General features: G+C 46.7%; 1 protein-coding gene across 1 annotated transcript; it reads right to left on the bottom strand.

Moving 5' to 3' along the window:
• Positions 1 to 9,580: 9,580 nt before the first annotated feature.
• On the bottom strand, positions 9,581 to 10,360 carry LOC147662015 (ATP synthase F(0) complex subunit k, mitochondrial-like). The gene is made up of 2 exons (XM_086951184.1): positions 10,275 to 10,360; positions 9,581 to 9,719 (listed from the first exon to the last, which is right to left on the bottom strand). The coding sequence occupies exons 1-2, from the start codon at positions 10,358 to 10,360 to the stop codon at positions 9,581 to 9,583; spliced, it is 225 nt and encodes a 74-aa protein (XP_086807310.1).
• Positions 10,361 to 13,535: the final 3,175 nt, after the last annotated feature.

Here is a 13,535-nt window from a genome sequence, read left to right as displayed (position 1 = left end):
TTCAATTGGTTAGCGTCTGCTCAATTGAAGTGTAACGAGGACAAGACCGAAATCCTGCTCTATGGCCAGTTCCCCCCTCATTTTCGATCCCTACTGTGGCCGGTGGGCTTTCCTGCACCATGTGCCTCTAACACCTTGGCTAAAAACCTTGGGGTCTGGTTTGGGGAAGACCTTCGCTTTGAGGGGCACATCAAGAGGCTCACTGGTGGCTGCTTTGGGACTCTGAAGTCTCTTAGAAAATTTTTCCCTTATCTGCCTGCCCGGCCTGCGAGTCAGTCGCGAGAGCTTTAATTCTCTCGCGCCTGGACTACGCCAATGCCCTGTTCAGTGGCTCACCGGCCTATTTGATCGGGCGGCTCCAGATTATTCAAAACGCCACCGCCAGACTTTTGGGGAATATCTCCAGGCGGATCAGTGTTAGAAGTTATCTGGAGAGCCTGCATTGGTTGCCGGTACAGCATCGAATTACCTTCAAAATTCTGACTCTGGCCCATAAAGCCATCAATGGGCGTGGCCCTGCCTATCTGATGAAACGTTTCACGCGGTACTTCCCTAACAGAGATTTACGCTCAGCAGCACAACATCTGCTGCTGGTCCCGCGCTTCCAGCGTGTCCGGCTGGGAGGCCACTCTGTGACAGTAAAGGCCGCGCGCGCATGGAACGCCCTCCCTGCGGCTCTGCGTTGCATTGACGAATTCACTGCTTTTAAAAAAGCGCTGAAGACTCACCTGTTTAGAATAGCTGTCTAGTATGTTTGCTGATCTATGCTCTGCATCTACTGTTCCCCTCTTTCCGCGCCAGGATACTCCGGAGTAATTGTGCGCGCTATAAAACAGCTTAATATTAATAATAATATGCAGATCATCTTTCCCTTAGACACCCCGGATGCGGCATCTAATTTCCAGGCAGTAATGCTGCACATCCAACAATGGATGATATCTAATCAGCTTAAACTAAATCCGGAAAAAACGGAACTCATCCTGCCTTGCTCTAGCTCTGCACATTGGGGACCCCAATTCTGGCCAGCCGAACTGGGCACTGCCCCTACTCCGTCGAGTGCAGTAAAAAGTCTGGGTGTCACCATTGACAAAGACCTCTCCCTGAAAACCCACGTCGGAGCCATCATCTCTGCTAGCATGTTCCAGCTTCGCAAAATTCGAAAAATTTTTCACCTGCTTTCCCACGAAGCCTTGGTGCAAATTGTCATTTCTCTCATTCTCTCCCGCCTCGACTTCTCCAACTCCCTTTACTGGGGCCTATCCAGGTCCCTGCTCCACCGCCTCCAAATGGTGCAGAACCAGGCAGCAAGACTTATTTGTAAAGTCCACAAATGGCAATCTGCTAGACCCCTCCTGGCCAAGCTGCACTGGCTGCCCATTGAACAAAGGGCTGCCTTCAAAATTGGATGCCTAATTTACAAAGCACGGCATACCAAATGCCCGACCTTCCTGAAATCCCTCATTAACCCACACTGTCCGACCCGCAACCTCCGCTCTGCCCATCTTCACCTTCTCACCTCCCCAGTGATCAAGTTAAAAAAATTGGGTGGCCGGAGATTCAGCTTCCTGGCACCCAAGCTGTGGAACTCCATCCCCCTACACATCAAAACCTCTGACACCCTGCTGAGTTTCAGAAAAAGCCTAAAGACCTGGCTCTTCTCGAACTCCCATTAGCTCTTTCTCCTACCCCAATCTCAATCTTAGCGCCAGGAAACCTCCGGTGTCAGTGCACTTTATAAATGCAGCTTAACATTAACATTAACTACATGAACAAGTCTTTCAAGGGCTGTCCCTCAAATGGATATGCTCCTTACTTTAAGGAAGAACACATATAGTCAAACTCCTACCCTACACATCAGAGCCCGAAAACTTGATCTACAGTGTTCCACAGGTCTCAGCATTCAGCCCAACCCTGTTCAACATTTACATGACACCACTTGCTGACGTCATCAGAGCACACATCTCCATCAGCATCTACACCGATGACAGTTCATCTTATCAACGTCCGATAAATCCACCACCGCCGGAACCAAATTCGACAAATGCATAATCAGTGAAGCAGAGTGGATGAAAACCAGCTGCCAGAAACTCAACTCCGACAAGATGGAAGTGCTAATCCTCTGCAACAGGAACTCCCCCTGGAACTCTACCAGTTGCCATCAGAGCTTGGCTCACACCACCTTCTACCAACCATGCACCAAACCTCAGAATCATCTTAGACGACAAATTCAACATGGCAGCACATGTAAACACAGTCAGCTTCTCCTGCTTCCATATGCTTTTCATGCTCTGAAAAATCTTTAACATGGATTCCCAGGAACACCAGACCCACTGTCACTCAAACCCTCGTCACAAGAAGAATACGGCAAAATACTCTTTTCTGGAATCTCTAAACAACTCCTCCACCAACTTCAGACCATCCAGACCGCCACAGCAAGGCTCATCCTAGCCCTCCCTCACCGCACACATATCACCCCTCACCTAAGAGATATCCACTGGCTACCAATTCACAAACGCTGCCAATTCAAACTCCTTACACACCCATGCAGGGCACTGCACAACATAGGACCTGCATACCTCAGCAGCAGCCTTCACTTATATCAACCCACCAGACACCTGTGGTCTGCCTCCCTCTCACTCATGCACACCCCGATATCCACCAATCAGAAGAGGACGCCTAGCCTTCTCCCACATCGCACCCAAAATATGGAATGTCCTCAATCTATAAATGAGTGCCTCCTCTTCGCTTCTTGAATTCTGAAGCGGAAGACCTGACTTCTTAACTAACTACCAGCAGACCACTCATTCACTCCTCCAACAGAACCTCACCTACAGACCTGCTCTAGCACCAGGATAACCTATCAGGTGATAAGTCAAGCTCTACAAATGCGCTAACACAACAAAGCTTAAACCCTTTAAAGACCCCACATGGGCCCGGGTCAGGGTAGATTCCTACTGCCCCTCTATGCCTTTTTCCTTTTATTTTTCCCAACCGTGGGTGCGTTGCTTTGTGGTGGGAATTGTAAGCTGCAACAGAATATTTTCTGCGAAAAATAGCCAATTAGAGCACAGCAGGTTAATGAATCCTGAGTTGGATTTAAAAATAGCAGTGCGCTACAGCAGAAAAAGTTCCTTCTTCCAACTGTGTACCTTTGCATTTTGAACTGATTGGCAGATGCATGGAAGATCCGTGATTTGACAGTTTTCAATTTCTAAAATGTATCTTCTTCATACCCAGCGTAAAACACATTTTAAATGCTCATTTGCCACAATCTACTGATTTTTTTTTATATCGAAATAAGCAAAGGCACTTACTTGAGTAAAGTTCTATTTACATATGACGAATATTCTGTTCAACTGTTTGTTCTTGTATAAGTTAAAATGGGAAATGTAATTTTTGGGACCCCACCCTCTATTTAAAGACCTTTGCTTGATTTATTTGCATGACATTTACCATTCATGATGAACCTAATGTTGCTGCTTCTGGGAAGTTTGATATAGGGCCTGTGCTTAATCTCTGGAGCGCACTGACGAAAGCGATGCCTAGCCCAAGGGGGTTAGGCCATTGGTCTAATTTAGAAAATGTTAAAAAGAAAAACAGAAAATGATAGAAAAAAAACTAAAATTAAAGTGACTTGGTTTAACTGCAATGTTAGTCTGTTTTTGGTATCAAGTAAAAGACTGGAGTTCGCACATGCTCATTCTTCAAGAACTGTTATTCTTCATAGCTCAACAACTCTTGATCAAATCGTTTAGTCTACTCGTCAATATACTGCTACTGAATACTCTTTAATCATTTAACAGTCTCATATAGCATGTTGCATTGTCCAACCGTTTATACTCTTCGGCTAACTATATATGACATTTATTAATTCCTCAGAAAAGATTCTTGAAAGTCGGTGACTAACAAAATCACTGCCCGTTCTTGGCAGCACACCAGCACACCAGCCAAGGGAGACTCACCTGCTGGACGCCACTTCGCTCCTGGGGCCCTGACGCTGTGGTCTCGCCGCCTGACTCCATCGCGGCGGCTGGAGACTAAAGCTCCCAGAGGGCGCGCTTCCTGCCGTAGCGCGTCCGGAGGCGCTATTAAACTAGGGCAGATCCTCTGCGTCACGGACGCGCGCGGACGGCGCCGGGCGAAGCCCGGGCAAAGGGCGGGCCCTCTGAGGCCCTCAGAGGCCCTCAGAGGTCATCAGTGGTCGAGCGGGCCACCCATCTAACGTCCTTCTCTAAAGGTGAGCTTTTCAGCTGTTATAATGGGCAAACGTAATGCTACAAGCAACACCACAGATCTAGTCACCCAGGACGCTGAAACCTCTGCATCTCTTATAACGTCTTTTGAGACACTAATAGACACTGCTTTTAATGAGATTGCCGAAACTGAGAGGAGGCTCTCCATGGGCTCATTCACCACTAATCAATTTAGCACAACAGGTAGCTCAAATGATAACATGCATATATTCCCTGAAGTTATTGTGGTAAAGTCACAGTCTGCTGTCAGTTTGCCCATTGTCCTTGAAGATGGAAACACTACCATTAATACAGTCCCAGTCGCAGTTCCAGATCCTGTCTTATCATTGCCAACCACTGAGTGTATTGAGACCACCGAGAATACAGGAGCCAAGCGAAAAAGGGGCCCAGTAAAATCTACACATAATAAAAGGAAGCAGCCCCCCAGGAGTACTAATCAACCAACACCACAAAGTATGTGGACCAGGGGGAAGACACAAAAACAACATACAGTATCCTTGCCGGACCAACCTCATCTGGGTGATGCCATTGTTATAAATGATGGTATAAATTTTACTACTATTTCCACTCAGACAGAATCCCCCAAGGAAAATAGTTCCCACTCTAAATCAAAGGAGAATCTTATTGAAACCATCGCGGATACAATATTTAAACAATTAGAAGGTCAAATGATCAGACAATTTAATAATATTTTTTAGAGACTTGACAGACTGGAAAATCTAATCAAAAATGATGATGCCAAGAGAAAAGGCACGGTGTGCCTGGATAAGATAAGAGGTGAACGTTTGCTAAAAGACCTGGAATCTACCACCCGTGCCCTCACTAGTGGTGACCTACAAAAAACTGTAATTCGCCCACAACAAATGGGGTTAAAGAATCACAGGTTGCCACCAGTCCGCCCACGACTATAACATCTGTGGCGGACGCAAGTACAAGGAAAGGAAATTCCCCTGTTTCTTCAAGTACATCATCCACCCCTCTGTCTTCCTCGCCCTCCACTGTTGCCAGTGCCCCTAAGAACAATAATAAATGTAATTCTGCCATAGGTACGACCAAGCAGAAGGTTCCCTCAAACTCCAGCCAGAACAAGACCCCACATGAGGACAACAGGCCTTTCAAACATCAAGGCCCTGCTTTATATCTCCCACCTGAGGCATGTCCCTATGTCTTGGTTCTGGCAGGTATTCCACCTCTTAGGGAAGGGCAAGGAGAATCGTGGGTTCAATTGCACAATAAATGTATCGACTGGTTAACTAAGCATAAGGTGGTCGGCTACGACATTTCCAAAGAAATTATATCTACACGCCGAGTAACCTGGGTCGGTCCTCTTTTTAAAAACATTAATGGGGACTGCATTATAGTCAATTTCAGGAACCCTGGCACTGTAAAATTTCTGTTAAACAAGAATTTTGTCCATCACGGCCCATCCACTGTGGTGACCCCTTTACCGCTAAGTTACTTCTATCGACCCCCACACAGTATGATGCAGCCACCTCCTGTATTTCCACTGCAAAACAGGTTCTCAACACTTCGCGACCTGGGCACTTTGGACTGACTGTCATCCACTGTTGAGGAACCATTCTCTGTGTCCCCGGGTTTTGACCATACAGTGGAAACATCATCTGAGGCACCCCTGTCATTACCCGACACCTTTCTGTTTGAAACACCACCATGTGATCAACAGGTGAATAAAACAACAGTACTCACCCAAGTAACTAATCAAGACCTTTGCCTGAGGCCCGATAAAAACTTGTCAATCCTTAGTTGGAACATTGCCGGCCTGAAGGCAAAGATGGAAATCAAATCTTGGAAGGACTGGGTTAACTGTCATGATGTGTTAATGTTTCAAGAAACTTGGTGCACGGATGACCTGTTATTTGAGGGGTACAGTTGTCATAATAGGACTGTTTTGGCCCCCCCTCTAGGCCGTCCGAGCGGGGGCCTCTCGATTTGATGTCAAAATATCTGCAGAAGCCAAAGTTGATACACTTCAAACTAACTGTCCAAGCTTTATGGCATTGACATACACTAAGAGGACAAGGCTATGTTTGATTAATTTCTACAATAACGACTTTTGTCCCAACCTAATCGTAATTTTATCCTTTTGTTTGATTTTATCGATGAAATTATGGATGGACAGAAATACTGGAAATTTGATGGTATCTGTTTAGAAGGGGACTTCAATGCACATATACACTTTAGAAACCCCCCCTGTAGAAGAAGTACAGAACTGTCGAATCTCCTTGCAACTAGAGAACTTGTAAATTGCATGGAGCATGCTGGCACCGAAATAAGCGCTGCCCCGTTTCCCACTTTTATTGGTCATGGGAGCGCTACTACAATTGATTATGTATTTGTTTCACCTTCCATTGCTAATGTTTGAACTAAAGCTGAGGTAGTGTGCAAAGTATATAGCGACCACTATCCTATTGTAATCCACCTACAACTTCCTGGGGGCAAGTGTTCACAAAATGAAATAGGTGCAAGAAACTTGGAAGTTTCAACGGATAATCTGAGGGTAATTTGGAGGGGCGTGGATAACAGGGGAGTCCTGGCAAAGGTTATTAAAAAACACCCAGCTTTGATTGACAATTGTCTTACCTTTGATGATCGTGGGGGTAATGTAATTAAATCATTTAGTGAACTCTGCTCCGCAATAAAAAGTGAGATTTCTAGACCGGCTTCCAGGAAATTTGAGGAAACACCTAGATGGTTCGATGCCTCTTGCTCTAGAGCAAATAGGAAGCTAAGGGCTGCACTTAAATCTGAACCCAGGGAATCCCTTGCACGCACGGCCGACCTAAAAGTTACCACTGGGTTTTGGAAGGAGGTAAAGAACCTAAGATCCTTAGGTTCGAATTTAACAGCAATTAATTGTAATATCACCGGATCCGCGTGGGTTGATCATTTTGCAAAAATTTACGCTGCATTTGACAACCCCGCAGTAACCTCCCCCCCTTAAGCCCCTTGAACATCTCTGTGTCTGAGGTCGAGGATGCCAACACTGAAAGTGCAGGCAACAAAGCGCCTGGTCCCGATGGGCTCTCGATTGATCAATTAAAGTGTAAACTTAACTTTTGGGCCCCACTGTTATGTAACGTCTTCAATAACCTAACAAATGAATCCATCCCCGAAACATGGTCGTTTAGTACTATTGTACCTATTTTTAAAAAAGGCGACAGGTTGGATCCCGGGTGCTACCGCCTATATCGTTAATCGATAATACCTTGAAAGTCCTGGGCAGGGTTATCTTTAAAAGGATAAGAACCTGGGCAGATGAGAGTAAAATTCTACACCCTAGCCAGCTTGGATTTCGCAGCAATGTGGGCACGGTGGAACAATGTTTGAACTTGAGTTTGATTATGGCAAAATATAACACTGCTAAAAAATCCCCCCTATATTTTGGTTTCATGGACTTAAGTTCTGCATTTGATTTTGTTAACCGTTCTCGTTTATGGTCCACCCTTCTTAATTATGGTTTGGATGATTATTTGGTCCACTTTTTAGCCTTTTTACATAGTGACTTAAGAGCACGTGTGCGCATTAACCAATCTGGCGAAGTTTCTAATGACGTCAGCATTGGCAGGGGGGTCAGACAGGGGTGTGTGCTGGCCCCCCTGCTTTTTATTCTTTATATTAACGATTTGAGCTGCTCGGTGAGTACTCTAACAAAAGATGTACCTTACGTGAATGGGGTCCCCATACCCACCCTCCTTTATGCTGATGATGCGGTCCTAATGGGCCGCACACCAAAGGCACTCCGCACTTTAATTTCAGGTTTTGTCCGTTTCATGGCAGACCTAGGCTTGACCACAAATTTCAAAAAATCTCTCATTATGAGCTGTGGCCCCAAAAAGTATAAAATTGTTGAGATTAAATCAGGGACAAATGTACTGAAAAGCACTTGCACTTTTCCCTATCTGGGGTTGCTATTTTCTAATACTGGTTCGTGGCAACCACATGTTTCTTACGCAAGGAACAAGTTGGGTAAAGCGATAAATTGTGTCACTTCTCTACGACAACCCAACCATGCTGATGTGATTACACCACTAGTAAAGATCTACCAAACCCAATGCATCCCAACTGGTACCTATGGCGCTGAGGTTTGGGGTTATACAAACTGTATCCATATCCAGACCGAAGAAAACAGGTTTTGTCAGAAGGTGCTGGGTGGGGTTATTTGTTCCCCACACTATTTATGTCACAGTGAATTAAACATCTCATATATAGAAGATTTTGTTAGATCTAGACCAGTACTCTTCTGGCTAAAGATATGGATTAACCCGGCTGCCACTTTGACCCGTGATATAATCTTGGACTGTTTAAAATGTGACTGGGCACACTGTATTCCGTGGTTAAAAGCTGTAAAAGAATGCCTTGATAGCGTAGGACATGGTTATTTGTTTACTTCACCCAGTTTAATAAACCGTTCACACAAGACTATTATTCAAAGGGCATTATACCATCTGTATAGAGAGGAGCGGGAAAGGAAGAACCTGTCAAAGTGTACCGTTACAAAATACATGGGTTATTCTGAACCCCGAATCAGTCACCCAGGCCCTCCACAGAGGTACTTACGTTTACACCTTGGCAGATGGAACAGGAGCCTACTGTTTCGCTTTCGAGATGGGAGCATAGTAAATTTATTAAACTTTCCCCTGGGTTACAACAAACATCTGGAAACTTTGTATTGTCCATGTAATCCAAATATGAAACAGAGTCTCATGCACTTTTTGTTTTTCTGCGATTTTTATAAATTGTTTTCCGCTCATTATTTAATGCCCTATTGTCGGAAATGTAAGTTGACCAATTTCAGAATAGCACTGAGGACCTTTTTACTACTGGGCACAGATGAAGTAATATTCAGAGTGAGCTGTTTTCTTAAAGCTGCTGTTCGATCACGAGCCACTTTACATATTGATGTATAACATCCGCACATTGCACTTTTTTATGCACTTTATAGCTCTTTCTGCACATTTTGCATTTTTGCACATTATTGATGTGGATTCATTAATGTTGCTGCAATTTTTCATTTGTTTTTAAAAAACTTTTAATTGTATATAATGCTGTAACAAAGAGGGACATTTTATGTGTTATTGTGGAAATGATTGACTGAATTATGTTTTATGCCAGCTGTCACATTATCGTACTGTATTGTTTGAAATTGCAATTGCATGTACTTTTATGGATGTTTTTATTCCGAATAAAGATCTTTTGACTGACTTGACTGACACTGCCATTTTGTACAGCTTTTATATTGACATTTAGTAAATAAAGCTAAGAACACAAATTGTCACTGTTTACGTTCCTTGAAAATGAGATCTTGCTTATTTCACTGGAATCCACTCTTCATGAAGATACAAACCACAAATGTATGGAGGCATCTCAGCTTTGGGTTGCTTCCCAGGTTTCAGCTTGAAAAACAGAACGAGCGCAGCAATACTTGCGTATGTAGCCAGAACACAGGGGCATATTATCAAGGGGGTTTATCTCCGCTTTTTTGGCTTTAAAAGCCAAGTAAGCGGAGATAAAATTATCTCCCTATTACCTAGCTGTCGCTAACACCAGTTAGCAACAGCTAGTAGGAGATAGCGACCATCTTGGGCCCCACTTTGCATGTCAGTGATATTTATCACTAATGACACGCAAAGTGGGCGTGCCAAGATGTTAGCGACTGGAAACAGTCGCTAACATCGCTATCTCCTATTACCAACTTTTGGAGATATTCGCGCTAAGCGCAAATATCTCCAAAAGCTAACACCTGCCCTGAGCAGTTCTTAGCCATGTTATCCCATGGTAGGTGAATAACATGGCTAAGAGCATTAGCTTGGTAATGCATGAATATCGCTGACTTTTCAGCGATATTCATGCATTGCGGCCGTTTTTTATCGCATTTGCGATAAACCTTGGTAATACCAAGGTTTATCTGCGATAAAAATCGCCGCAGCTCAGCGGTAAATTTTTGTCTCTAACCAAGCAATAGCGATAATTATCGCTATTGCTTGGTAATATGCCCCACAGTTCCTTCTGCCTATTATTGTGTACGATTTGAAATATCTCTGGATTCCAGTGTCCTGGTGGTGTGTTCCAGCATCATGGCCACCCATGATTATAGATTCTTCGTTTATCAGCGGCCGTCTACGTATTTCTCCATTGGTCACAATACTATATTCCCCCTTCATCAGAGTTTCTAATCACACAGTCATTTTGGCCACACAGTTTCTTCATTAGATTCCAATACTCTTGCATATATTATGTTGTAGATTCTATACCAAGTAACATCTGAGGGGGAAGTAGGGGAAGAATACACAGAAAATTGGAGACCCACTATATAATACAGCTCAATACAAAAAGCCCAGGGGAATTTCACATGAAAGAGGATCTGTAACTTTGATTTGTTTTTGTTTTTTTAAAAACTTTTTTCTTTATTGACAACACAAGCCAACAAAACCTAAGGTGAGTCAATTTTCACATAGTTAATACAAAAAGAAAATAGAAAGCAAAATTAATCAAAATATTGATGATAACATATCATTGGATCTTACAACAAACTAACTCATAAATAGAGCAACAAAACACGTTATCAATATAGCAAAATATGTTTTTGGTCATACCAATCTTAATATCTAAACAATCAATAAACAATAAAGTAAAAAGAAGTTAATGCTGGATTTGGTTTCAAAAGAAAGTTCCCCAAATGTTATCCAGTTTCCTCATTGATCTAACACCTCTTATTCTGGCTAGAGAGGACTCCATAGCATATATTTTGTTTACCTGGGACCACCATTCCATTATGTGTGGTGGCTTTAAGGATATCCATGCCGTAGCTATGACCAATCTTGCGCATGCAACTAGGATAATTAATAGATCTTTGTATAGGCCATTAGATGGTTGCATGCCCTGTAACCAGGCGAGGTCATCCCCACACACCCCTGCTACTGCCTCAATTGCCTTGCTGCCTGCTGTGCCCTCGTTCTTCTGCCTCGTGTGCTGCCTCGTTTGTGTTTGTGCTGTGCCCTTGTTCTGCTGACCCGTTTCTTCTCTGTAGTGCCCTCGTTTTTCTGCCTCATCTATCTCTTCTGCTGTCTTTCACCCTGCTGTGACCTCTTTTCTGATCTCTGCTGCCTTATCTTTTTTTCTCGGTTACATCCCACAGGACAGGACGACCCAGCCGCCGCTGAGCCGCCCCCTGCCCTCCTTTCCCGCCGCTGCCTCCCTGCGGCCCTGCCCCCCTCCTACCCATTCGCCGCCCCGCTCCCGCCACCCAGCTGCTCCTCCCTCCCGGCTCCTTCTTAAGGAGACAGCACAGAGGTGCAGGGAGCGACCGCTGAGCCCGTAACAAGGCGAGGTCGCCCCCACACACCCCTGCTACTGCCTCAATTCCCTTGCTGCCTGCTGTGCCCTCGTTCTTCTGCCTCGTGTGCTGCCTCGTTTGTGTTTGTGCTGTGCCCTCGTTCCGCTGACCCGTTTCTTCTCTGTAGTGCCCTCGTTTTTCTGCCTCATCTATCTCTTCTGCTGTCTTTCACCCTGCTGTGACCTCTTTTCTGATCTCTGCTGCCTTATCTTTTTTTCTCGGTTACATCCCACAGGACAGGACGACCCAGCCGCCGCTGAGCCGCCCCCTGCCCTCCTTTCCCGCCGCTGCCTCCCTGCGGCCCTGCCCCCCTCCTACCCATTCGCCGCCCCGCTCCCGCCACCCAGCTGCTCCTCCCTCCCGGCTCCTTCTTAAGGAGACAGCACAGAGGTGCAGGGAGCGACCGCTGAGCCCGTAACAAGGCGAGGTCGCCCCCACACACCCCTGCTACTGCCTCAATTCCCTTGCTGCCTGCTGTGCCCTCGTTCTTCTGCCTCGTGTGCTGCCTCGTTTGTGTTTGTGCTGTGCCCTCGTTCCGCTGACCCGTTTCTTCTCTGTAGTGCCCTCGTTTTTCTGCCTCATCTATCTCTTCTGCTGTCTGTCACCCTGCTGTGACCTCTTTTCCGATCTCTGCTGCCTTGTCTTTTTTTCTCGGTTACATCCCACAGGACAGGACGACCCAGGCGCCGCTGAGCCACCCCCTGCCCTCCTTTCCCGCCACTGCCTCCCTGTGGCCCCGCCCCCCTCCTGCCCCTTCCCCCCCCTGCTCTTGCCACCCAGCTGCTCCTCCCTTCCGGCTGCTTCTTATGGCGCCCATGCATACGCGCAGCGGGAGTGCCGATTGTGCGCCAAAGGCAAGCCCGTCTGCGCCCGTCCGCGCCTGGACCGCGCCCAGTGCCAGGGCCCCTGGCCCCCGCCGATGCAAGACTACCCGACGGACCTACGACGCCGCCACCCTCTACGCACTCAATGCCGACCGGAACCCTGCCTGCTACCGAGCCACCCCGAGACGCACCCACGGACCCTTCGCCTGCCAAGCCTGCAGATTCACCTGCTCCCGGACATGCTCCACCCCCGCCAAGTCGAGCACCAGCAGCAACAACCTGAAGTGCATCCTACTCAACACCCGCTCCGTCCACAGGCACGCCGTGGAACTCTGGGACCTGCTCGACACGACAGCACCGGACGTCGTCTTCCTCACCGAGACCTGGATGAACGCCTCCTCAGCACCTGACATCGCCATAGCCGTCCCGGACGGATACAAGATCACCCAGAAAGACCGCGTCAACCAGACAGGAGAAGGCATCGCCATCGTACACAAGAACACCATCCGCATCTCAACTAACTCCGATGAAACCTTCACTGCCGCCGAACACCTGCACTTCCAGATACACACTGACCCCAAGACCACCCTCCGCGGCACCCTCATCTACAGACCACCGGGACCATGCACACAATTCAGCGAAGACATCGCAGACTTCATCAGCCTGCACGCCCTTCCTTCCGCCGACTACATCCTCATAGGGTAGCTCAACTTTCACCTGGAGAACAACAACGACAAAAACACCACCGCCCTGCTGGACAACCTCGCCAACCACGGACTCAAGCAACTGGTGACAACCCCCACCCACTACGCCGGCCACACGCTTGACCCCGTCTTCTCATCCAGCAAGCAAATCTCCTTCAGCCACGCCACCGGACTCCACTGGACCAACCACAGCTGCGTCCACTTCAGCTTCAGAAGAACTACGACCCACCACCACCCGCAACAGGTCCCCCGCCGAAGCTGGAGCAAGATCACCTCCGAGCAGCTCACCGCCTCCCTCAGCCACAACACTCCGACCAGCACAACGGACCCCAACGAAGCAGCCAACACCCTCACCAAGTGGCTCACCACCTGCGCCGATGACCTCGCACCACTTAAGAAC

The sequence above is a fragment of the Lissotriton vulgaris genome, unplaced genomic scaffold, assembly GCF_964263255.1.
Source record: "Lissotriton vulgaris unplaced genomic scaffold, aLisVul1.2 SCAFFOLD_6155, whole genome shotgun sequence".
NCBI lineage: Eukaryota > Metazoa > Chordata > Amphibia > Caudata > Salamandridae > Lissotriton > Lissotriton vulgaris.
The sequence above is the reverse complement of the archived record's forward strand: the minus strand, read 5'-3'. Positions and strand labels throughout refer to the sequence as shown.

Excerpts from the sequence above, each read along its gene's own strand:
- LOC147662015 (XM_086951184.1), bottom strand. The coding sequence starts at position 10,360 with ATGGGTGGCCATGATGCTGGAACACACCACCAGGACACTGGAATCCAG. Across the intron at positions 9,720-10,274 it reads ACAATAATAGGCAGAAGGAA|CTGTGTTCTGGCTACATACG; the intron begins CTGTGGGGCATA and ends GATAATATGCCC.